We start from the raw sequence: 23,623 nt of genomic DNA on the forward strand, positions 1-23,623 counted from the left end.
CCCGCTCCAGGCACCCTTGTGCTCGGCCACGCGTTTTCCCCGGGGTTTCCCCTTCCTCCATCTCCGGAGGGGCCGTGTGTTGCTGGGGGCTGGTTTTGGCTGGGGGGGTGCGGGGGGAGGTGCGGGGGGGCTGGGGGATTTTTTTTTTTTTTTTAAATTATTTTTCTTTTCCTGCATGCCCTTTGCGCGGGAGCAAACCTCGGGCGCTAACGCTGTATGTCGAGGAGCTGAGCTGAGCTGTTACTGTCCCATGAATGCTGGTGGATCGTTGCCAAATTTTTCTCTTCTCCCTTTTTCTCTCATTCTTTTTCCATCCTGCCCCTTCCCCCCCGCCCCCCCCGGCGTATCCCTACCCCCCACCCCTCCGTCTTTTCTTTCTGAGCCTTGTAAGTGTAAAAGATGACTCTGATTTCGTTTTTGTCTCGGGAAAACTGCAAATAAATTATGAGGAAAAACAACTGACCAGAAATATAATAGCTGGAGGGAGAGGGCCGAGCGGCTGCGTCGGCACCGGCCGCCCACGGGGGTGGCCCGTGGCCGCCCGACTCCCACCCCACGAAGCCGCAGAGAGAGGCCAAGCCAGGCTACAACTGCCAAAGACAACTTTATCCCCGCTCGGCTGGTGTGGCCGGCGGCACGGAAACGACAGGCAACACCGACCACAACACAATCTCAAGCAAAAGGTTTTTTTTCTCTTCCAGAGGAGGAAGAGGAGGGCTGCTGGGCACCCAGCAGGCGCTGAGCCCCCCCCCCAGGCTGACAGGAGCAGGGGAGGGGGGGCTCCGAGCCACAGGGAAGCCAGGCGAGCCCCCCCTGCCTGCCCCTCAGCCCCACTCCCCTCCTGCTAGCTCAAGGGCCCTGAGCACTGGGGCTGGTTTCCAGCCCTGGCTTCCCGCTCCCCTGCCCCAGCAGCTGTCAAACAGGGGGGCTCAGACGCACCCAGGGGGATGGGGGGGCCCCCCCAGGCTGCCCAAGCCACCCTAGTCCCAGCTCAGCTCTTTCCCACACCACCGCCAAAGCAAGGGAAGGGGCCCAGAGGCAACCCGCCCTCCCCATCACCCTTTTCCCTGGGGCTGGGGGGCAACAGCTTCCAGTTCACTGGCACTGGGAAAAGCTACCCAGTGGGATAGCGGGTGATAACCCGGTGGCGAGCACCCCCCCACCAGGGGAAAGCGCCCCTTCCTCCCTTCCCACCCCTCTCCCACCCCCTCCAAGATCACTCTTAGGACACAAACACATAGAAGACCCACCCGCAGTTCCCCCAAGCAGCCCAGGGCATGGCAGCAGGGCGCCCCGGCTCCTCTCTCCCCGACGCCCCAGGGCCGGCAGTGCCGGGACGCTGAGGCGCTGGTTAGTGTTACAGGCGTAAAGGCAGGGGAGGGGGGCGGCCGGGCACCCCCTGGTCCAAGGTGCCCTCGGGAAAAGCGAGGGCAGCGGGGGTCCGGCGCTCCCCCCACCCCACGGGCGCCGGCCCGACACCGGCCTTGGCAGCCCCTCGAGGTGAAGAAATAAAGTCCGTGGTGCCAAGGACGCCCGGCCGCCGCAGCGCTGCCCAGGCCCGGGAACCCCCCCGGGGTTCGCTTTCTGTCCTGGGTGCGGTCGAGGTCCGAAGGGGAGCGAAGGCCTGGTGGTCCCGAGCAGGAGACCCCGGGCTCCGCATCACATGATGTCACAGCACGAGTTCTGCTTTCGTGCCTGGGAAGAGATGGAAAACGGGCAGTGATGCCCCGCTGCAGCCCCCCGAGGGCCAAGGGGCACCCAGAGCCTGCCCAGCCCTCCCCCCGCCAGAGGAAGCCGGCACGGTCACAGCCCTCACAGCTCGCCACGATGGCAAACGCCCTCCGCCCCCGCGCCGAAGGCTTGTGGCACAGCGCTGAGCCCCTCAGCCGCAGCCCACGCCAGGAGCCACGGCCGCCGGGATGGGCATCACCCCCCGCCAGCCCCAGGGCAAGGAAGGGCCTGAGCGCGGGGCTGCGGAGCTCCACGGCCGGGGTTGGGGCAGCTGAGCTCCCTCCGGGTCCAAAGCAGCTGTGCCAGCGGAGGGTGATCCCTGCCTGGCACCCTCATCTCTGCCCCAGGGGTTTATTCTGCCCTTCCCCAGCCCATCCCTGGCTCCTCAGGGAGGGGGATGGACCCTCCACTGGGATGAAAAGCTGCACTCACAGTTTTGTAGAAGGCTTTGGACTGTGCCCCGAGCACCTCCGATTTGGAGACCAAGTCGTCCAGCTTCTCCCCGCGCTCCAACAGCGACTCCATGGTGTTGTGCTGCCGACAGAATCAAGTGCTGACGGCCCGGGCCCCCCCTGCTCTCTCCCCAGCCCCAAGCAGAAGGAGGTGCCACCGCGTTGCTACCTCTACCTTCCCACAGCCCCCTGGCTCCGCTGCACAGACAGGAGCAATCCCAGCCCCCATAAAGACGGGAAGGTCACAGTGACTGAGAGGAGAAGAGCCCCCGGTGAACGCGGCAGCACACGTGGGTCGAATAAAGCAGGAAGCAAGGACGTGACACCGCGCAGGGAAGGGACCGGGGTTTGGAGGAGGGACACAGAGGGGGTCAGCGCCCCTGCGCTTGCGCTGAGCCAGCCCCGAGGGGCTGGAGAGGAGGCTCCCACAGCCCCAGGAACGTCGCCGGGGGAACGGAGAAGGCAGGATGGCCCTGTCACCCCGGAAGGGCACCCTCACAGCCCCAGGAACGTCCCCAGCTGGAGCGGCCTGGCCGCAGGCCCAGCATCCTCCTCACCAGGATGATTTTGGTCTCGTCCAGCTCTGCCTGCACTCTGGTCATCGGGTCGGCATCGCGAGGGTTCTTGGAGAGAAACAACACGGCGTCAGCACCGCCGCGGCGGGGATGCCAGCAATCCCCAGGGCCACGGCCCCGCAGCATCAGCGTCCCGGCATGTGCCGGGGCACTGCCCACGCGTCCGCCTGCAGAGCCGGGGGCCGTGGGGAGCGTCTCAGAGGGGCCGTACCTGGTATTTACTGAGGTACCCGTCCAAGGCTGCGTAGCTGATTGTCGCTGGGGATCCCGAAGGCCAGTCCATTTTGCTGACCTGCCTGGAGAATTCATCCAGCACCTGTGGCAAGGATGGGGGCAGTTACTGCCTGGTGGTTCTGCCTGCAGGGCCGCGGCTGTCAGGGGGGATGTTCTCCTCAAAAAAGGAGAATTTTCTCTTCCTTGTTCCCTTTTGAACAAACCGGGGGAAGAGACAGAAACCAACTTCCTCAGCAAACAATCGACAGAGTGGTGCCCACGGCAGGTAGGGGCAGCCATCCCTGACTGACCCTCCTGCCCTGCCGGGGCAGCCAGACACATCGCCACCGTTTTTTGGCAACGCCGGGAGCGCCACCAGTTTTCCCACATAAAACCCAAGCCAGACAGGGAGGACGGAGTGTTTGCAGGGCCAACGCCTGGGCTGGCAGCAGAGTGGAGGCGCGACTAAGTCCCAGCGGGCAAAGCCGAGTCACTGTCACAGCCTGGAAGTCTTTGGGCTGGTTGGATCCTGCCCAGCTCAGCTCAGATGCCCCCCAGCTAACGAGCAGGAGGGTCATTTCCTCATTGCAGCGTGAGGACGAGATCTGGAGGAGCTCCCCCGAGCAGCCTGTCGCCTCTGGAGCTGCTCCCGGCCCACATGCTCACCTTGTCCAGCAAGGTGAAGCAAACCCGCTGTGGATACTCATTATCTGCAATCACCACTCCGGCCAGCCCGTCGTTCCGGACATACACGTGGCAGAGGTACTCTGGGCAGAGAATTTGCGTCAGGGAGGCAGCGGGAAGGTCCAGAGCCTTCCCCAGCACCCGCCACCTCCCGCCCGGCCCTAAAAGCTCCTCCACAAGCCACGAATTGCACTGAAAGGTTTCATTCAGCCACTGCATTTCACATGATTTCATTGGAAAGGGCTCAAGAGAGGATCAAAATCAGCCCCAGATCGTGCTCCAGCAGGTTACTGCAGCCCGGCCACGTGGTGCGGGACACAACGCCAACTTTCCAGGGCAGCAGGTATGATCCACGTAAAACAAGAACTAGAGGGGGAAGCGCTCAGCCTGATTTTAATAAATAACAACTCGTCACAAGCCTGGAGTGTCATTAAAGAGGCCAACTCCAGGCCACACCCTGCACGTCTCGGGGTTCGGAAGGCACGTGGAGCGGGGCGGGAAGAAAGGAGATGAGGCCAGAGACTGGGGTACAGAGCTGGGACGCACACGGCAGAGCTCGAGGAGAGGGGACAGAGGCTGCGCCGGCACAGCCGCCCCTCGGGGAATCGCCTGCGGGTGTCCCAAGGGTGGCAAGGAGAGTGACGAAGCTCAAAGGCAGGAGCTGGCTGTCGGGCAGGTCCCTGTTCTCCCTGTAACCTCTCTCGCGGGGCGGGCTGGGCTCCTGCCCGGCTCAGCCACCTCAGCGTTACTCACCTGGACGCTGTTTTGAGCCCTCGTTTTTTTATCATAAGTGGACAAGGAGCAAAGCACGTGCAGCTGCACGTGCTGACCCCAGGTTATCCTCTTACCTTGCTCCTTGACGGAGGCTCTGCTGCCCAGCTCCGAGCGCTCCACGATCAGCTGGCTCGTGAAGGTCATGAATTCCTGCACACTGCAAACACAAAGCGTCGGCACTCGGGTCTGCGCAGGGGCGCGGGTCTGCAGCCCCTGTCTGCAGCCCGGAGGTGCCGGCGTAGCAACAGCAGGGGAGATGTCTGTCCCACAGGCCCCCGGCATTTTGGGTGGACTGAAACCCTTCCCCCGTGACCCCACCACCACGTCTGGGTAGTGGGGACGTGGTCGAGCCATGTGTTTTCCTTGGGGAAAAGACCAGACCCTGCACCTACGCAGAGCTGCAGCCGCCACCCGAACACCTCCACTTTTGCCGGGCCCAGGGGAGCAACCGCATCCCACCGGCTGCAGCAGGGGACTTACATCCTTGGGCTGAACTTAGTTTTTTGGTGATTTAGCAGAAAGTAAAACACCGCTGAACCACGATCTGCCCGGCTGAAGCCCAACGAGCAGCCACACCCCGCTCACGTGCAGCGAGGGGCTGCAGCAGTGCCCCGGCCCCTGCCCTCACCTGAGCTTCTATCCCATGCTTGGGGCCCTTCCCGAAACCCACGCAAGGCACCGGTGAGCTGGGGAAGCCGTTCGACCTGCAAACACACCTCTCCTACCTACTGGTTTGATCTAAGTTGAGGAACGTCCTTAAGTCAAACTCACTCTAAGCCTGGATAACATTCCCGAGCCCACACTCAAGCCCTGCCGAACAGGCTTCTCACACCAACCCTCTTCTTCACCCCACAGCAAAAGAGGCCAAAAGTCACGAGCAAGTGCAAAATAAATCTGGTCCCAACACACACCGGGATTAACGAACACAAGGCAACAAATTCCTCACTTCGGCTGGGAAATCCCAGGAACGGAAACCTGGGATTCCGTTCAGGGCTCAGATTACAGAGTTTGCTCAAACAGCCCCCCCCACACCGACAGCTCCCACTCGGGAGCTTCACATGACGCCAAGGAAACGTCACCGAACACAGCCACCGGCACAGCACAGACCGCAGTCTCCCTCGCCGCCTTCCACCGCTGGAAGCGACTCCAGGACCAGGATTTGCCTCTCACAGTTTATGTATCCCTTAGGGGTTCTTGCACCTCTCCCAGCCCAAGCGCCACGTGATCAGACGCTGGCTCCTCCGAGACCCCGAACCGTCAAGTTTCCAGGAGCTGCAGGGGAAAAAAGCTGGCCCAAAGGTTTCTTAACATCAGACGTCAGCAGAAACAGAGGACGGACTCGTCCCTCCTGGCCTGGGAGATCTGCCGCCAGCCCCCTGGAGGAATCGGCCACCAAAGACTGCTCCCTCACGCCGTGTTTCTGAGCCTCCCAAATCATGCGGTGGACGTTTGGTGGCGGGTGCCCCACACTGGCACGGCCGGGCCGGCCCCGGCCCCCTGCCTAGCGGGACCTCATGGCTCCCAGGATCCACAGCTGCCTCGATCCCAGCTTCAAACCCCAAACCCAACTCCACAGCCTCAAAAAACATACACACAGCACTTTTTAAGCCAAGCTTAAGTTAGTCACACCTTAAATATCACACCTAGGCCACGGTCTCACAGGTGCCAAGGCACAAGCAGCCCCTCCGAGCACGACGGGGGAACCAGACAAGGATCAGCCACCAGAGAAAAGCTGCAAGACTGAGGAGCGCAGACACCCCCCACCCTCCCTAAAAGACGTCGCCGTTCCCAAAAAGCCATGACGTTTTTAAGAAAAGGAAGAGGCAGCTGCCGGGGAAGCAGCTCTTTCGGCCGTAGCCGACAGCAAAACCATGCAGGCAATATTCTTGGGATTTGTCAAACCAAGAGCTGCGACTACGAACCAATCTGGGTTTTGAAGAGATTACTTCACCCGCCACAATCCATCGCCGAGCGCCTGCGTTGGCAGCGCTGGCACAGCTCCTGCATCCCTCTCGCATATTTGGCTAAAAGAGTATTTTTTAAGACAATCTTACTTCATTATTTTCCCTTTATCATTGGAATTGCAGAACCAAATGTACTCGAGGCTCCATAAAATCTTGGCAGGGACAGGGCATGGAAAATTCGAGTCCCGTAGGTGAGTATTTCCTAAGGCTTTTATCGTCTGGAGCCAGGAGCCGGGAAACAAGCTCTTTCCCAACAGACACCTGCTTTATTTTACCACATTTAGAGGCTTTTGGGAGCCCCCCCTCAGATGCGAGCTCAAGGGCAGCCGCCGAGAGAGCTCTGCAACCTCTCCGCGTGCACGGAGCGGGCAGCGGGACACCCAGACTGGCAATCAGGGCTAAACCTGAAGCCGTCAGAATAACCCGAGCAGAGCTTTGTGGGCAGGGAAAAGTTTAAGATTAGACCAAACATGTAAATAAAAAGAAACCGGAGGTGTCAGGCGAGCCTTGTTAGCCTGACTCAAGGAGAAGCCTCCGCCCACACACCTTGCACACCCCAGGAGCCACCGTGACTCCCAGGTTTAGGCACTCGCTGGAGGTGGAAGAGCTGACCCGAGCACGTGGGGTGTTCCCTGGCACCCCGATTTTATTGCTCTGCTCCGGCAGATGATTGACCAAGTCAAACTTGACCTTTTGCTCCTGGCCCTGGGCAGCTCTTTCGGGAAACAAGGTTTCACTCTTTTCCTGAGGCTGAAAAATGGCTTAGAGTGGGTTTTGGAGCGCTGACCCCTGCATGCAGGGTCGCAGCTCCCCAGGGGAGCGGCTCCAGTGGGTTTATCCCACCTATAATGAATACTAATTAAGTTTGCTGATGACACAAAACTAGGAGGAGCTGTTGACACTCCCGAGGGCAGAGAGGCCCTGCAGAGGGATAAGGACAGGCCGGAGTGCTGGGCAACCACCAACCGTATGGAGCTGAACGCGGGCAAGTGCCAGGTTTTGCCCCTGAGGCATGGCAGCCCTGGCAGTACAGGGGAGCAGCTCTGCACAGGGAGCTGGGGGTTCTGGTCGCTGGCAAGCTGAACACAAGCCAACATTGTGCCCTGGCAGCCGCGAGGGCCAACCGTGCCCTGGGGGGCATCGAGCCCCGCATCGCAGCCGGGCGAGGGGGGGGATTGTCCCGCTCTGCCCCGCGCTGGGGCGGCCTCACCCCGAGCGCTGTGGGCAGCGTTGGGCGCCGCAGGACACTGAGGGTATAAAGCTACTGGAGAGTGTCCCGAGGGGGCCACGGAGCTGGGGAAGGGTTTAGAGGGGAAACCGTGCGAGGAGTGGCTGAAGTCCCTGGGTTTGTTCAGCTGGAGCAGAGGAGGCCGAGGGCAGCCTCATGGCGCTCTGCAGCCCCCTCCCGAGGGCAGGAGGAGGGGCAGGGCTGGTCTCTGCTCTCTGGTGACCAACGCCAGGCCCCGAGGGAATGGCAGGGGGATGTGCCAGGGGAGGGTTAGGCTGGGCATTAGGAGAAGGTCCTTCCCCCAGAGGGTGGTAGAGCCCTGGAACAGGCTCCCCAGGGAGGCATCACGGCACCAGCCTGGTGATATCCAAGAAGCGCTTGGACACGGCCCTCAGAGACACGGTGTGAATTTGGGGTGTCCTGTGCAGGGACAGGAGCTGGGCTCGATGGTCCTTGTGGGTCCCTTCCAGCTCAGGGCATTCTGTGTTCCCTCAAGAAGCCTGTCACCACTGCATCCCCGGGGACACGGGGGCAGAACCAGGAAGAAAACACCCCCAAAGCTTCTACCTGCTCTCTCAGAGGTCCCACCCGAGCCACATGCCAGCCTCGCAGCGCCTAGGGGAGATCCCCCCCTCGCCCCAAGCACCCACCTGGACCTCTGGAAGAAGTTGAAGGTGGAGACGTCGTAGGCAGCTTTCAGTAAATGCACTTTGGGGTCTCCTTTGTAAAGGACACTTAGGCTGTAGAGCCTCATGGCGACGGCTCCGCTGTCCTATGCGGAGGGAGGGGGGCCGGGGCTGAGGGGGGCCGGGGCGACCCCCCCACGCGGCGGGTCCTCAACCAGAGCCCTCCCCCCACCACTGGGCTCCCCCGGCCACGCCCCAACCCCTCCTCCATCTTTCCCAGGGTGCCCCGGACCCCCCCGTCCCCTCCTCCCTCCCAGCCCGACGGCCCCGGGAGCGACTCCCGCCCCGCTCCAATCCCCCTGCCCTCAGCTAGCCCAGCCCCCCCAGTATAACCCAGCCAACCCAGCCCCGCCCCCCACCCCAGTGTAACCCAGTCCCCGACCCTGAGCATAACCCAATCCTCACCCCAGTCTAACCCAGCCAAGCCAGTCCCCAGCCCCAGTATAACCCGGTCCCCACCCCGGTATAACCCAGCTCTCCCAGTCCGCAGCCCCAGTACAACCCAGCTAGCCCAGCTCCTGGCGCCCAGTACAACCCAGTCCCCACCAACCCCCGGTACCGGCAGCTCCGGAACGCGCTGGGAAGAGGCGGCGGCCGACGGCGAAGGAGCCCGACCCGGAAGCAGAACCGCCGCGAGCGGAAGTGCCCCCAGCTTGGGGCAACTGCCACGGGGCCTCGCCCGCCCTGCGCACGCGCTGCCTCCGCCCCGCCCCCTCAGCCTCTTGACCAGTAAGGGCCTGTCTCTCCCTCTGTCCCCGCCCACCCCTCTCACCGCCCGCCTCCCAGCCGGGCGGCCAATCAGCGCCGTCCTGGCACCACGGGGCGGGGCTTCTTCCGGAGGAGCGCCGGTGGGGGGCGCCCGATCCCGGCGTTCTTTGCGTGGGGAGGGGGGTCCCCGCGAGAGGGGGGGGGTTCGGGGGGGTTCCCTGCCTGGGGAGGACGGTCCCTGCATGAGGGGGACCCCCATGGGCTCCATCAGTGGGGTGGGCCTCTCCCCATGGGGCAGGGACCCCCCAGGGGTGGCATCTCCCCATGGCGGTGGGGCGTCTCCGCAAGGTGGGGGTCCCACTGGGGGACTGGCATTTCCCCGTGGGGTGGGGACACACCTATGGCGTGGAGACCCCTCTGTGGGGCTGGTTGGCCCGTGGGTGGGACCCCTCTGTGGGGTGGGGGCCCCTCTGTGGGGCTGCCCTCTCCCCAATAAGGGGGGGGTCCCCTGACAAGGTGTGGGTGCCCCCCTCGAGAGTTTCGGCCCCCTCTGTAGGGTGAGGACCCCTCGTTAGGGCCGGGTCCCCACGGGTGGACACCCATCGCCGGGGCAGGGGTGCCAGAGCCCTCACCTGCCCCCAGGAGCCCCCACGGCACGGGGCCACGAGCAGGGCAGGGGCGAGGTGCTGTGGGGTGACCCTGTCCTTACCTAGGCCCTGCCGCAACACCCCCAAACCCTCTGCCCTCCCCAGAGCTCCCCCCGTTCCCCCCATGGGGCTGCCCGCCCCCCCAGTGCCCAGCCAGGCTCCCAGGGGGACCCTCCCCAGCTCCATCTCCGCCACAGACCAAACCCAGGGGGTTTGGGGGTCCACCCATGGCTGGGAGTGACCTCTCGCCCAGCAGGACCCCCATAAGCCGGCATTTCCCCAGGTGCCCCCCAACAGACGGCACCGATCCAGAAATACGGCAGGGATCGCCGTGTCCCCATCTCCCAAATCCAGCAGCCGTCCGTGCTCCGCTGAGGCGGCTGGCGTCGGTCCCGGCGTTGCCGGAGCTTTTCCCATCCCACGGAGCGCTTCCCGGCAACCCTCGTCCTTCACCAGGGCCGCTGTAACCTTTGTCATGGAGCCGTCCGCTGCCAGGCCCGGCGCGGTCTCCATGGGAGCGTGCCGGGTTGCTAAGCCATCCGGTGGAGTGCTTGCCACCACCGCCAGGACATCGAGCCGTTGATATGACAACTGGAGCGGGGACACGGGTGGCCCGGGGCGTGGTGCTTCGCATGACGGGGCCAGCGGCCCCCGGCGGGGAGGGGTCCTGGCCAAGCCCAGCCGCCGCTCCGGGACATCCCTGCTGGCTGTACAAACCCACCGGGGTGGGCTCACGACCCCTCGCCACGCTGAAAACCACCCGGCGCACCGGTAAATAAATTTACTGGTGAAAGGAAGCGAGCGGGGAGCGTACGACGAGCGTCCCGCCGGCGCGAAGGGCCGCGGCCCCAGGATGTGGGGCGAGAGGGCTGAGCCCGCCGGGGCACTGGGCCCCTCTCCCTGCCCCTCCGCTTGAGGGTCTGGAGGCCGGGGGGTGGGGGGGGTGAAGCTTGGAACCCCCCCCTCAGCGGGTGCCGTCGTGAGTCGGATGAGATAAAGCGGCAAAAGTGGAGCATCCCCCGGCGGAGCGAGGGACTGAACAGCCCAGCGCCGGCCAGACGACTGCCGGGACGGGGAGGGGGGCTCGCTCCCGCGGCCAGGCGCGGCGGCGGGGTGCCCGGGGGTCGCGGGGGGGACAGCTCGGCCCGCAGCCCACCCCGCCCCAACGGCTGCCCCCATGCTGGATCACCAAGCCAGGATGGAGAGCGGCAGGAAGGAGAAGGTGAGGCTGGAGCCGGGGCGATCCTGGGGTGGGGGGCCCCCGGTGGGTGTGGGGAGCGGCGCAGGTCCTCCGGGGCTGCCAGCCGGGCGCTGCAGGTGTCTCCGCTGGACAAGGTCCCCCTTGGGGATGGGGGTAGCCAGGAGGGGAGGACAGCCAGCAGGTGGGACGTCGGCTCCAGGGGTGAAGCAGTGCAGCCTGGGGTCACCCCTGACGTACCCAGGGGGGTCCCTGACCCTGAGGTCACCCCCCGGCATGCTCCAGGGAGGGGACCCAGCGCCGTAAGCTGGAGATCTGTGTTTTGGTGTGCTGAGTCTCAGCAGGGCACGGGCCGTGCCCCGTCCCCACGGCACCGAGGGCTCAGGACGGAGCCCGGAGCATCTGCGGGACCGCACGGCCTGGCTGGGGTGCTCCCGCCGTCCAGGCAGTGCCGCCGGCACCTTGCCGCCGGCCAAGCGGCTGCTGTCCCTGGGATGAGATGGAGCCCGACACCTCCTTTGGCTGCTCGTCGCGTTGTCACCGAGGCACCCAGGATGGCACCCAGCTCATCCCCGGCCAAGCGTCGTCCGGGGGCAGCTGCTCCCGTCTGCTGCCCCAGATGGACTGAGCTCATGGGGCCATGCCATGGGGGAGGACAGCAAGATGCTTCCCTGCTGTGGATGGGGGAGTCCAAGGGGACACCGAGGGGACGTGGCACGTGCCGGGGGCAGGAGTGCGTGGCTGGCAGAGCTGGGCATCGCCGGCCACCGCAGCCTCTGGCCGCGCAGCTTCCAGCTTCGCCCCCTTTGTGGGATACATCAGAGCAGACGGTTTCCTTGGGAAGTCGAGAGCCGGTTTTGGTGTCCTGGGAAAAGCCAAATCCCGCTGGGGAAGAGCCAAACCCCTCATTTCAGAGGGGAGAGAAGGGATGAGTCGGGACATGCGGTGTCTGAGATGGAAAAAACATTGGAGAAATAAAACTCGGACCCCTGGGTGCCACCCCCAGGTGCTGGCCTGGGGATGGGGACCCTCTTGGTGCGGCAAATTTGGCCGAACGGTGCCGCAGGATGACTTTGCACCGAACACCTTCAGCCAACGACTCAGGCGAGACAGTCAAATCCAGCTCCACGCTTTTCCTGGCAGGATCTGTCCAACCATCCTGGGGCCGAGCACCCTCCGGGTCGCAGCAAACCTCACCATGGCGCTGCGTTGGGCTGCCCCAGCCCCTTTCGGGGTGGCTGGCGGTGTCCCCCAGCATGGTGGCATCTGCCGCGGTGCAGCCACGGCTCCTGGCATCTTGTCTCACAGCACCGCGGGGGTTCAGGGTTAATGGGGCCTTTGGCACCGGACAGGATGGCTGGGGAGGTGCCGGGGTGCCGGGGTCCCACCCGGCCGTGGTGGTGGCTGAGGGCTCTGTGGTGCAGGAGCTTTTTGGGCGAAGAGATACTTGGGATCAGCCCCGACTCAGGGGGGCCAGAGGCCGAGGAACGGCGCTCGGGGCTGGGTGATGTATCGGGATGCACTGGGAGGGGGTCGGGGCGAGCGACCGCAGGTTTGGCTGAGCCGAGGTGGGACGTGCTCTCCCCATGCCGGGATGCTCCAAACTGCATCCCAAAGCCTTTCCCAGAGCCGCCCACCCTGAAACACGTCGGGAAACAGCAGAAGCCTCGGGGAAAACATCCGTCTGCCGGCAAAAGTGCAAGCAGGAGCATTTTAAGCTTGCCCGGATCCCAGTGACTAATGAGCCCTCTAATGCCGCTGGCTACATCTGGCCGAGCAGCAAGCGCTCCCTCTCCCCCCCCCGGGCTCCATCTGACAGCCTGGGGCTGCCTGCCCCCGATTACGTGCCGTGGCTAATGGAGGCTGTGCCGCTGGCGGAGCCCGGGGTTGCTACGTAAAGGGTAAATACAGGTCCTGCGCTTCCCTCGAGTGGGCTCTGCAGTTCTCCCTGGCAGCGAGGCAAGGGAGCATTTCCCAGTAATACTCTTTATATCCTGCCCGCGGTCCTGGCCGCCCGCCCGCCTGCCCTCGGCCCCTCGTGCGTGCCGAGTTTGATGGGTGGAAAATGGTACCCGTGGTTGCCGGGGGGACACAGGGAAAGGGATGCTCACGGCTCCCTGGGGACCCAGAACACAGCATCCTCGTCCCAGATGTGGAGGGGTCCCACATCCTTGGAGGGAGCTGCTGAGCCCCTAAATGGCATCGCTGGAAGCACTCCTTGCAGGGACAGACCCTGGGATTTGGCAGGATGGGACATCCCAGGTCACTGGTCCAGGCCCTCCTGGAACGGCGCCGGCTTCAACACAACTGTCCGAGCTTGTGGAAAATCAGCTGGCTGAAGGCACAGGCAGCGCGGGGACCCCCCGTGCCAACAGCGGGCGCCTCACAGGCAGCGCCAGGAGAGGCTCTGGGGCTGGCAGCGGCTTTGCCGGTCCTGCAGATTCACCGCCATGTCCTTTGGGTTGGAGGCAGGATGGCAGAGGGATGGGATAAGGTGTTCTGGGATGTCTGTGTGCTGATGGGGAAAACCAGGGCGAGGGGGAGGAAAATTCGGGTTATTTACTGCGGTTCAGGCCACCCAGGTCCTGTATCCCCCGTCCCACTGCAGGTGGAGCGGATCCTGTCGGAGTTCCGGCTGAAGGAGGAAGACCTGAAGAAGGTGATGTACCGGATGCAAAAAGAGATGGACCGAGGTCTAAAGCTGGAGACACATGAGGAAGCCTCCGTCAAAATGCTGCCCACCTACGTCCGCTCCACTCCCGAGGGCTCAGGTACAGCGCTGCCGGGCTGGATGGACATCGCTCCCGGTCCTTTGCTGCATCGCCTCTTCCCCGGACCTCGGCCGAGCTCAGTGCGGGGGGCCAAGAGCCCCCCTGAGCCCGTCACTTTGTGCATCCCCCCTGGCTTTGCAGAGGTTGGAGATTTCCTGTCACTGGACCTCGGTGGCACCAATTTCCGTGTGATGCTGGTGAAAGTGGGCGAGGGGGAGGAAGGGCAGTGGAAGGTGAAGACGAAGCACCAGATGTACTCCATCCCGGAGGATGCCATGACGGGGACGGCCGAAATGGTGAGCTGGGCACACAGGGCATCCCGTCCCCGTCACCGCACAGGCGCACTCCACGCCACGTTTCGGTGGGGACATCCCTCGTCCCTCCAGCTCTCAGAGGGCGGGGGTGGCGGGGAGGTGGCCACACTCAGGGGACCCGTGGTGGGGACGGTGTCGGGCCATGGGCAGTGGGAGGATGGGGGACAGCGCCCTGCAAAGGCTGGACCTCCTCTTTTCCAGCTCTTCGACTACATCTCAGAGTGCATCTCTGATTTCCTGGACAAGCACCAGATGAAGCACAAAAAGCTGCCCCTGGGCTTCACCTTCTCCTTCCCCGTGCGGCACGAGGACATCGACAAGGTGAGGGGGTGGCTGGGCAGCAGGAGGACTTGGGGGTCCCCATGATGCAGCTTCACCCACAGCCCCATTTTGGTCTTACCCTCGCTCCAGGGCATCCTCCTGAATTGGACCAAGGGCTTCAAAGCCTCTGGTGCAGAAGGGAACAACGTGGTTGGGCTCCTGAGAGATGCCATCAAACGGCGAGGGGTGAGATGATCATATGGTTCATGCCGGTATCGCAGCGGCGGGGAGACCCCGGGACCCCTGGCTGTCCCTGCCTGCCTGCTGGAGCCTGGCATGTCCCCGGGAAGGGTCATTCCATGTGTGTGCGCATACGTGTGCGTGACATCCTCACCCTCAGGGACCCCCCCACCCCCAGACCCGCCTGCTGCGGGGCAGCCCGGACTCCCGGCAAGACCCCGATTGTCCCTCTCCCCTCCCCAGGACTTCGAGATGGACGTGGTGGCAATGGTGAACGACACGGTGGCCACGATGATCTCCTGCTACTACGAAGATCACCGGTGCGAGGTTGGGATGATTGTGGGTAAGATGGCCCCTTCCCGCAGGGACATGCGGCAGGGAAGGGGCGGGACCCCTCCCATGGCCCCCTCACACTCCCCTGTTGCGAGCAGGGGCTCGTCCTTTTTGGGGGGACACCGAGAATGGGGGGGTGGCGGCAGCACCCTGCTGAGGTCTCCTGCGGTTGGGATGCTGGATGGCATTGCCTGGCCCTGACACCGTGATGGGGCCACCTTCGGGGTGGAAAGGGGGTGGTCTCCAGGTCTAGTCACCCACGGCACAGGTCTGTCCCTGAGGGATATCCTTTCTCCAGGCTGCCGGTGGCTCCGGTATCTCACCATATGGGGGGGACCACGGAACGCAGCCGGTGCTAGCCATGCCGGGGGTCCCGGGAGGTGGGGATGGGGCAGGAACCCCACAGGCTTCTTTTCCCCGCCGCCCCCAGGCCCACGCTATCTTTAGTGCCATCAGCCACGCAGCCATCTGGGCTTTTCACTCCGGCTCGCGCCGTCCCCTCGGCCTGGGTAAACACCGCGCTGCCAGTGCCGGGCTGTTTATCCGCTCCTCCGGAGGCCGGGCTGCCCTGGCCATGCAGCAGCCAGAGCCCCTGGGACCCCGCGGTGGCCGTCCCAGCACCCACTGGGGACAAGCAGATGGCTGGGGCTGCGGGGAAGGAGCACGAGGGCTGAGCTTCCCGATCCGCACTGGGATGGGGACGTACAGCTCCGAGCGCAGCCCCTCAGTGCAGCCATCGGGGCGGGAGGGCCGCGGGTGCTGGGGGGTCAGCGCTGGCGTGTGTGTGTGCCCCCAACACCACGCGGTCCCATCCCCGGTTCCCGCTGGCAGGGACGGGCTGCAACGCCTGCTACATGGAGGAGATGCAGAACGTGGAGCTGGTGGAGGGCGACGAGGGGCGGATGTGCGTCAACACGGAGTGGGGGGCCTTTGGCGCCTCGGGGGAGCTGGACGAGTTCCTCCTGGAGTACGACCGCGTGGTGGACGAGACCTCACTTAACCCCGGTCAGCAACTGTAAGGAATAGGAGAGATCCAGTTCCTCTGGGCATCCCCCACCCATCCCCAGCCATGACCCCTCCACCCACCCTTCTCCTTCCCCCTGCCCACCCACGCCATGCTGGGCTCGGCTGAGGCTGGAGCAACTCATCACAGGTACCCCCAAAGCAGGGGTCCTTCGCTCCAGCCGCCGTGCCTGTGCACAGGGACGCGTCCGGCAAGCGGGGGGGGGAAGGAAAGAAGGGGTGCCGCGGGATGTGGCCCCCCCAAATCCCGGCCCTGACGGCCACCCCCTCGCCTGTGTCCCCCCTCAGCTACGAGAAGATCATCGGGGGGAAGTACATGGGGGAGATCGTCCGGCTGGTGCTGCTGAAGCTGGTGGATGAGAACCTGCTCTTCAACGGGGAGGCCTCCGAGAAGCTCAAGACCCGTGGGACCTTCGAGACCCGCTTCATGTCGCAGATCGAGAGGTATGGGGCTGGCGGGGCCGTGGAGGGGGGCCGGCACCCCCAAAGCAGCCCGCTATGCTGCCCCGCACTGGGGTCTTCCATCCTGTCACCCCACGCTGGTCCAGGCGTGTTGGGGTGTCTGCCCTGTCACCCCACACCAGGCTGTCCCATATTGGGGTCCCCTGTCCCGTCACCCCACAACAACCCGCTCTGAATGTCCCACCTTGAGGTCCCCTGTCCTGTCACCCCACACCAGCCCTTTACAACTGCCCCATGTGGGGGTCCCTGTCCCATCACCCCACAGCAGCCCTCTACAACTGCCCCACACAGGGTCCCAGTGTCTCCCCCCTCCCCTGACCGACGCACCCCTCTCTCCCCGTCCCAGCGATGCCGGCGACCGCAAGCAGATCTACAACATCCTGACGGCCTTTGAGCTGCTGCCCTCGGGGACGGACTGCGACATCGTGCGGATGGTCTGTGAGAGCGTCTCCACCCGCGCCGCCCAGATGTGCTCGGCCGGGCTGGCCGGCGTCATCAACCGCATGCGGGAAAGCCGGAGCCAGGAGACCCTCAAAATCACCGTGGGGGTCGACGGCTCTGTCTACAAGCTCCATCCCAGGTGAGGATCCCTGGGAGCCTTGCTCCCACCGTGGTCGCCTTCCTCCTCCTCCCACATCCCCCAAGCTTTGACCCTGGTTCTTTTCCCCCTCCGGCAGCTTCAAGGACCACTTCCACGCCACGGTTCGGCAGCTGACGCCCGGCTGCGACATCACTTTCATCCAGTCGGAGGAAGGCAGCGGGCGCGGGGCCGCGCTCATCTCAGCTGTCGCCTGCAAAATGGCCTGCATGATGGGGCAGTGAGAGAGGACTCGGGTGGAGGATGAGGATGAGGATGGTGGCGGGGGGGTTGGGAGGATGGTGGTCCCACTCAGAGCTCTGCGAGGAGCAGAGACAGACGTGGGAAGGGGTTTGCCACCAGCAAAGGCACCTCCCAGCTCCCCAATAAACGGGGTTTGTGTGGACTTCTCTGGGACTGCTTGAGCAAGAGCCCCTTGTGTTCCTCGTACTCTCAGGGAGACCCCACCGTGGGGCTGCCCTACACGTGGGGGGCAGCCAGGGGTCATCCTGTGCCTCCCTGACTCCCTGTGTCCTCCCCACTGGGGACCCAGCTGCAGGGAGTGGGACCCGCATGTGCCCCCCCCGCCCCTTCGCTGGGGTCAAGCCCCCACAGAGGTGTTGGCCAAGAGATAAAGGGCTGGTTGGGGGGTACTTGGGGGTCGGGGGGGCTAGCCCAGCCCCGCCAGTGAGCCCCAGGGGTGCAGAGACCGACTGCGGTGCACCAGAGCTGTGCCAGATGCAGCAGGGCACCGATTTTCGGCGATCCCCTCCAGCCTTGTCCCCACAATGGGAACAGGATGGGGGGCAGAGCCTAGGGGCACCCCAGCCTCCCCCTTCCAGCGCTGACCCCCACAAAAGGGGGCACAGACCCCCACCAGGGGCTAAATCCTGCTCCTGCCAGCAGCAGGACCCCAAAACCCAGCGGGTCCCAGCCCACCCCAAACACGTGCCGTGGCTTGGCCCCCTCCCCAGCAGCCAAAAATAGTGTGTCCCCCCGCTCCGGTGGCAGGCGGGGGCCCGGCCTGGTGCATGTCCGGCACAGCCTGGTGGCGTTGGCACAAAGTCGGTGTCCTCCTGTGGCACCCCAAGGTGTTGGGGTCTGTTTGGGGGCACCCCTGGGTGTTGGGGTCCCTCTGGGGGTGTGGGGATATCCCAGGGATTTGGATGGCCCTGAAGGTTTGGGGCACCCCAGGGTGTTGGGGTCCCCAGAGGGTCCAGGGCAGGGTGTTGGGGACCCTCTAGGTCTCTGGGGCACCCCAGGGCATGGGGGTCCCCCTTGGGAATCTGGGGCACCTTGGGGTGTTGGGGTCCCTCTGGGGCACTCTGCTGTATTGGGGTCCCTTTGGCAGTTAGGGGCACCCCAGGGTGCTGGGGTCCTGAGGGGTCTGGGGGCACCCCAAGGTTTTGGGGTCCCTCTGGGTGTGCACAAGCACCCCAGGGAGTTGGTGTCCTCCTGGGGCACACCAAGGTGTTGGGGTCTGTCTGGGGGCACCCCAGGGTGTTGGGGTCCCTCTGGGGGTCCAGGGCACCCCAGTTCTGGGACCCTCCCAGGCTGTTGGAGCCAGCCCTGGGGCTGTGGGGCCACCCTGGGGGCGCGGGGCCACCCCACAGTACCGGCCATCCTGGGGGGCTGGGGCCACCCCGGGGTTTGGTGTCACCACGGGGGGAGTGTCACCGTGCCGGTCTGGGGCTACCGTGGGGTTTTGGGGCCACCCCAAATTGCGGGGTCACCCGGGGTGTGGGGACACGACACTGGGGGGGGGAGGGGGCTTCGGGGGCGGGGGCGTCCCTGGGGTCTGGGTCACCCCAGGGCTGGGGCCATACCCCACGGTGCCACCCCTGAAGCCCCCAGCAGCGCCAGGATCCCTCCAGCCCATTGGAGGAGGGGAGGGGATCCCTTCTTCTCTGATTGGCTGTCCAGGATGGGGGAGAGCTGTGCGTTGATTAGCAGCAGCCCTCAGCCAGCAGGATTCCGTGTCTTCTGATTGGTTGCCACTGGAAAGACATCCCTGAGCTCTGATTGGTGGCAGCCCTCGGCTAGCTGGATTCTCTCTGTTCCGATTGGCCAGAGTCAAATAAAAGGGATTCCCTGCGCTCTGATTGGCTGGGGGACAAAAAAAAAAAAAAGATTCACTGCACACTGATTGGCTGGGACCAAAAGAAGGGATTCCCTGCGCTCTGATTGGCCGAGGCCGGATCAAGGCTTCCTTGCACCCCAGCTGGACCCCCAGGGCAGCCGGGCAGGTACGGCAGGATGGCAGCCGGGTGGGCACAGCCGCGCTTCTCCGTCTGCTCTGTGCTCAAGCAGTCGCAGATCCAGGAGTTCAAGGAGGTAGTGGGGGGTCCCGGGGAGGGGAGTCCCGGGGCCGGGGGTCCCAGGGCTCACCCCCTCTGAGCCCCCGCCCGCTCTGCTCCAGGCCTTCGGCTGCGTCGACCAGAACCGGGACGGGACCATCACCGAGGCAGACCTGAAGGAGACGCACTCACCGCTGGGTCAGCGGCACCGCCTGGGGACAGGACGGGGACGGGGACGGGGACGGCCGCAGCCGCGAGGCAGGGCGGCGGTGACGAGTGTGGGACAGTGACGGTGCCAAGCCCGGGCAGTGATGGCCGGGGCCACCAGGGCGTGCAGGGGGAACCACTTGCTGTCCCCTCCCCAAGGGGCACGTCCCAGTGCTCCAGCCGGCACCTGCAGCGGCAGCTCTGCCCTCCTGGGGCTGGGCTGTCCCGGGTGCCACGTGTCCCTGTCACCGGGTCCCCCCCCCAGGGAAGATGAACGTGAGCGACGAGGAGCTGGAGGAGATGCTGAAGGAAGGGAGGGGCCCATTAACTTCACCATCTTCCTGATGCTCTTCAGGGAGAAGCTGAATGGTGGGTGTCCCCGGGTGTCCCCTGACACCCCCAGGGGTCAGCCCTGAACCCCAGTTAACACCTCGCCTCCAGGCACCGACCCCAAGGAGTCCATCCTCAATGCCTTCAAGCTCTTCAACCCTGCTGGCACCAGCACCGTGAACAAGAATGAGTGAGCAGGGGGCATCAGGGACCCCCCGGGGCACCCCTGAATCCTGCGTCCCCCAGGATGGGGACAGGGGCTGACCCCGGGCTCAGCCACTCCCTCTTCCCCAAGGTTTAAGCAGCTCCTCCTGACCCAAGTGGAGAAGTTCTCCCCGGAGGAGGTGAGGCGGCTCCCCCAGCTGTCACGGTCCCCTTGCAGTGTCCCCGCACGAGGGGGCTCCACAGGACCCTCAGGGGAAGCAGGTGCCCAGGACAGCTGTCTCTGCCTGCCCATGGGGCAATGTGGGGATGGGGACACAGCCCCCCACCCCAGGACCCCATGTGTCCTGCAAAGACCCTGACCCAAAGAACCCCATGATCCCACACCCCATCCCTGGGATCCCACATGCCCCATGTAGGCCCTGTCCCTGAGATCCCCATGTGTCCCCCACAGACCCCGTCCCCCACAACCCCCACGCGGCACCCCACGGGGACCCGTTCCAGCCCCTCCAGTGCGTGTCCCCACGCAGGCGGAGCAGGTGTTCACGGTGACGCCCATCGACATCTTGGGGAATATCGACTACAAGTCCCTGTGCTACATCATCACCCACAGGGATGAGAAGGAGGACTGAGGGGACAGTGGGTCCCCTGCCACTCACTCCAGCCAAATAAACCACCAAACGAGGAGATCTCGTCCGTCTGTCCACCTGCAGCATCCCCGGGGAGGGACGCAGCTCCATTCAGCCCAGGCTTCACACCCATGCGTGGCCCCCAGTGTCTCCGCGGAGCTGGCACGTCCCCAGGATGCTCCTGGGGGACCCCCAGCACAAGGGACGGCAGGGCCACGGTCCCAGGAGACACGGTGGCCCAGGGCGAGATGCTTTATTGCACGGGGAGGGGGGGCCGGGGGCTGCGGCAGCAGGTGGGGCTGGGAGGGCAGTCGGGGTTCGGAAGGCGGCACTCGGAGCTGGCTGCAGGGCTGAGCCCTGTGGGGACAAGGAAGCAGCAGTGAGTTGGGGGTCACCGCCACCCCCAATGCAGCTGCTAGCAAAAGTGGCTCCTCCAACCTTCCCCCCCTCGCAAGGATGCATTTTGGGGCCTCCAACGCAGGCTACCCTATGGGGATGCAGGCAGATCCCCTCCTGGAGGCACAGGCCCCCCAAGTGCCCTCCCACCCCCAGCGCAAGTGCGGGGTGCAGGACCTATAGGGTGTGCAGTGGAGGATGTGGGGTGCTGCATGCAGGATGTGGGGTGCAGGGTGTGGGATGTAGGACCAGGATGCAGAGTGCTGGATGTGGGGTGCAGGACGCAGGCGCAGGACATGAGGTGCAGGACACGAAGTGCAGGACGCGGGGTGCGTGGTGCAGGATCAGGATGCAGAGTGCTGGATGTGGGGTGCAGGACATGGGGTGCAGGACGTGGGCGCTGGATGTGGGGTGTGGGTTGCAGGACGCAGGGTGCAGAGTGCTGGATGCGGGTGCAGGACACAGGCGCATGACATGGGGCACAGGATGTGGGTGCAGGACGCGGGGTGCAGAGTGCTGGTTATGGGTGCAGGACCTGGTTGGGGTGCAGGATGCGGGGTGCTGAGTGCTGGATGTGGGTGCAGGGACGCGGGGCGCAGGACGCGGGGTGCAGGACGCGGTTGGGGCGCAGGACACGGGCGCAGGACACGGTTGGGGTGCAGGACGCGGTTGGGGCGCAGGACGCGGGGCGCAGGACGCGGTTGGGGTGCAGGATGCGGTTGGGGTGCAGGACGCGGGCGCAGGACGCGGGGTGCAGGACACGGTTGGGGTGCAGGACACGGGCGCAGGACACGGTTGGGGTGCAGGACGTGGGGTGCAGGACGCGGTTGGGGTGCAGGATGCGGGCGCAGGACGCGGTTGGGGTGCAGGATGCGGTTGGGGTGCAGGACGCGGGGTGCAGGACACGGTTGGGGTGCAGGACACGGGCGCAGGACACGGTTGGGGTGCAGGATGCGGGCGCAGGACGCGGTTGGGGCGCAGGACGTGGGCGCAAGGACGCGGGGCGGGTGCTGACCAGGCTCAGGCCTTGCAGAAGCCCATGGTGGCGCAGGTGTCCTTGGGCTGGTCGCCGTTCTGCAGCGCGTCGCTGATCTGCTCCTGGTACTTCTTCACCAGCACCTTGCAGAAGCGGCCCAGGCGCTTCCCCACGGTCCGGCAGACCTTGCCCAGCACCGCCTGCACCGCCTCCTGCCGGGACCAGCCCTGGCGCGTCAGTGGGGCCCTGTGTGGGGCACTGCCCCCTGCCCTACTGCCCTGAGCACCCCCAGCCGCCCGCTCACCTCGTCGGGGTCGTCACCTGCCATCGCCTTTATCTGCCCCAGGATTTTGGTGCACAGGCTGCACTTCTTCCCCTTGCCCAGCTCCATCATGTCATCTTCAGCCATCTCCCACTGTGGGGGAACAACGCAGACCTTCAGGGCTGGGCCGGACCCCCCCGGCGTGGCCCTGAGGTGGGCGGGGGGCTGCCCCACGGCTGGTGTAGAGGTCGCGGGGCCGGAGCTCACCAGGCTGTCCCAGAGGTTGCGGCAGTACTGCTCCCGGCCGCACTGGGTGGCCGTGGCCATGTCCTGGCACCAGGATGCGGGGCCACCCTGGCAGGGCTCGGGGACCGTGGCCTGCGCCGCTGAGCGGGGACGGGGAAGGGGATGGTGAGCACGGAGGTCCCTGCCCCCACGCAGACCCCGTCTCGGCTCAGCCCCCCTCCCCGCCGCCCCTCCTGCCTGTCCCCATGTCCTCCTGTCCCCACCACCTCTGGGTCCCCATGTGGACCCTGTCCCTGCCATCCCCCTGTTGTCACGCTGACCTTACCCCTGCCACCCCCACGTGCTTGTCCCCAAACCCCCTGGTCCCCACACGGACCCTCTCCCTGCCATCTCCATGTGCTGCATCTCCATGTGGAAGCCATCCCCACCACCCTCAGGTCCCCAGGTAATCCCTGTGCCTCTCATCCCCAGGTCCCCACACGGATCTAGTCCTGCTGTCCCTTCTCCCTGTCCCCATGTCCCCCCCACCCATCCCTGGGTGTCCGACCCCACACAGACCTCGTCTCCGACATCCCCACAAGGACCCTGTCCCCCCGTCTAGGGTCCCCATGCAGCCCCCGCCCCAGGTGCCCTCCCCAGGCACGCTGCTACCCAGGCTGCCATCCCTGCCGTCCCCCGTGCCCCCCTCCCCTCCACCCCTAGGACGTGGGGCTGGAGGCGCCCCCGTTACCTCCCACCGCCACCAGCACCAAGAGGAAGGCGGCAGCCATGGCGAGCCCACTCGAGAGGGCGATGGTGGGTGACAGCGGGTGATGGCGGGTGAGAGCTCGCCGTCCCACCCCGGCGGCTTTTATATCCCCGGTGAGCAGGCTGTGGGGACGGCCGCGCCACTCAGCGCCGCCGAAACCCAAAAAGCCCTTAAAATGGAGTGATGTCGGCTCACCGAGCGCCTTCCCCCCTCACACCTCCGCCCTCCACCCCCGCGGCAGGAAGGGGAGACGGGGGGGCAGCGGCCCGAGCCCCGGGGCCCCCCAAAAACCCCTGAGGCCGCGGTAGGCGGGGGTGCTGCCAGTGTCCTCATCCCCCAGCCAGGGGCCTGGCGGGGGGCTGCCCACCGAACCCCACGCGTGGGCGTCCTGGGATCCCTCCCGGTGTGTGTGTCCCCGTCCCATGTGGGGTCCCGAGGCTCGGGCCCGGTGTCCCCTGTCCCCGCCAGCGGCAGCGTGGGGTCCCGGGGGCCGGTCCCGGTGCGCCCCCCGGGGTCAGCTCCGGCGTCC

The 23,623-nt window shown here is 65.2% G+C and overlaps 4 protein-coding genes across 5 annotated transcripts; 2 read left to right on the forward strand and 2 right to left on the reverse strand.

Moving 5' to 3' along the window:
• Positions 1 to 580: 580 nt before the first annotated feature.
• Positions 581 to 8,975, reverse strand: YKT6 (YKT6 v-SNARE homolog). 2 transcript variants are annotated; one of them, XM_064472859.1, is made up of 8 exons: positions 8,867 to 8,975; positions 8,272 to 8,393; positions 4,504 to 4,586; positions 3,638 to 3,738; positions 2,970 to 3,074; positions 2,741 to 2,806; positions 2,164 to 2,265; positions 581 to 1,695 (listed from the first exon to the last, which is right to left on the reverse strand). In XM_064472859.1, the coding sequence occupies exons 2-8, from the start codon at positions 8,373 to 8,375 to the stop codon at positions 1,660 to 1,662; spliced, it is 597 nt and encodes a 198-aa protein (XP_064328929.1). In that variant the 5' UTR covers positions 8,376 to 8,393; positions 8,867 to 8,975; the 3' UTR covers positions 581 to 1,659. The 2 variants fall into 2 exon arrangements, with proteins under 2 accessions (XP_064328929.1, XP_064328930.1); XM_064472860.1 differs by lacking the exons at positions 8,272 to 8,393; positions 8,867 to 8,975 and adding an exon at positions 5,058 to 7,597.
• Positions 8,976 to 10,724: 1,749 nt separating this feature from the next.
• On the forward strand, positions 10,725 to 17,250 carry GCK (glucokinase). The gene is made up of 10 exons (XM_064472858.1): positions 10,725 to 10,884; positions 13,469 to 13,631; positions 13,773 to 13,927; positions 14,147 to 14,266; positions 14,357 to 14,452; positions 14,690 to 14,789; positions 15,611 to 15,794; positions 16,091 to 16,246; positions 16,611 to 16,844; positions 16,942 to 17,250. Exons 1-10 carry the CDS (start codon positions 10,840 to 10,842, stop codon positions 17,084 to 17,086), a joined length of 1,398 nt encoding a protein of 465 aa, XP_064328928.1. The 5' UTR covers positions 10,725 to 10,839; the 3' UTR covers positions 17,087 to 17,250.
• Positions 17,251 to 19,097: 1,847 nt separating this feature from the next.
• MYL7 (myosin light chain 7) lies at positions 19,098 to 20,697 on the forward strand. Its single transcript, XM_064472511.1, is given in 7 exon segments — positions 19,098 to 19,175; positions 19,261 to 19,336; positions 19,611 to 19,655; positions 19,658 to 19,714; positions 19,787 to 19,865; positions 19,971 to 20,019; positions 20,368 to 20,697. Coding segments are annotated over 7 exon segments (486 nt in total). The 3' UTR covers positions 20,470 to 20,697.
• Positions 20,698 to 20,705: 8 nt separating this feature from the next.
• LOC135317137 (antimicrobial peptide NK-lysin-like) lies at positions 20,706 to 23,589 on the reverse strand. Its single transcript, XM_064472861.1, has 5 exons — positions 23,077 to 23,589; positions 22,368 to 22,486; positions 22,143 to 22,253; positions 21,878 to 22,050; positions 20,706 to 20,823 (listed from the first exon to the last, which is right to left on the reverse strand). The coding sequence occupies exons 1-4, from the start codon at positions 23,114 to 23,116 to the stop codon at positions 21,883 to 21,885; spliced, it is 438 nt and encodes a 145-aa protein (XP_064328931.1). The 5' UTR covers positions 23,117 to 23,589; the 3' UTR covers positions 20,706 to 20,823; positions 21,878 to 21,882.
• Between the last annotated feature and the right edge of the window lie 34 nt (positions 23,590 to 23,623).

This window comes from Phalacrocorax carbo, chromosome 24, assembly GCF_963921805.1.
Source record: "Phalacrocorax carbo chromosome 24, bPhaCar2.1, whole genome shotgun sequence".
In the NCBI taxonomy this organism is placed as follows: domain Eukaryota; kingdom Metazoa; phylum Chordata; class Aves; order Suliformes; family Phalacrocoracidae; genus Phalacrocorax; species Phalacrocorax carbo.

What these genes read in the sequence shown, in the direction of transcription:
- YKT6 (XM_064472859.1), bottom strand. Translation starts at nt 8,375, where the DNA reads ATGAGGCTCTACAGCCTAAGTGTCCTTTACAAAGGAGACCCCAAAGTG. An exon ending in AGCCTCCGTCAAGGAGCAAG is followed by an intron (nt 3,739 to 4,503) that starts GTAAGAGGATAA and finishes TTCTCTGCCCAG; the next exon opens with AGTACCTCTGCCACGTGTAT. An exon ending in GCTTCACCTTGCTGGACAAG is followed by an intron (nt 3,075 to 3,637) that starts GTGAGCATGTGG and finishes TCCTTGCCACAG; the next exon opens with GTGCTGGATGAATTCTCCAG.
- GCK (XM_064472858.1), top strand. Translation starts at nt 10,840, where the DNA reads ATGCTGGATCACCAAGCCAGGATGGAGAGCGGCAGGAAGGAGAAG. An exon ending in ATGCCATCAAACGGCGAGGG is followed by an intron (nt 14,453 to 14,689) that starts GTGAGATGATCA and finishes TCCCCTCCCCAG; the next exon opens with GACTTCGAGATGGACGTGGT. An exon ending in CTTAACCCCGGTCAGCAACT is followed by an intron (nt 15,795 to 16,090) that starts GTAAGGAATAGG and finishes GTCCCCCCTCAG; the next exon opens with CTACGAGAAGATCATCGGGG.
- LOC135317137 (XM_064472861.1), bottom strand. Translation starts at nt 23,116, where the DNA reads ATGGCTGCCGCCTTCCTCTTGGTGCTGGTGGCGGTGGGAG. An exon ending in GCAACCTCTGGGACAGCCTG is followed by an intron (nt 22,254 to 22,367) that starts GTGAGCTCCGGC and finishes GTTCCCCCACAG; the next exon opens with TGGGAGATGGCTGAAGATGA. An exon ending in CAGGTGACGACCCCGACGAG is followed by an intron (nt 22,051 to 22,142) that starts GTGAGCGGGCGG and finishes TGGTCCCGGCAG; the next exon opens with GAGGCGGTGCAGGCGGTGCT.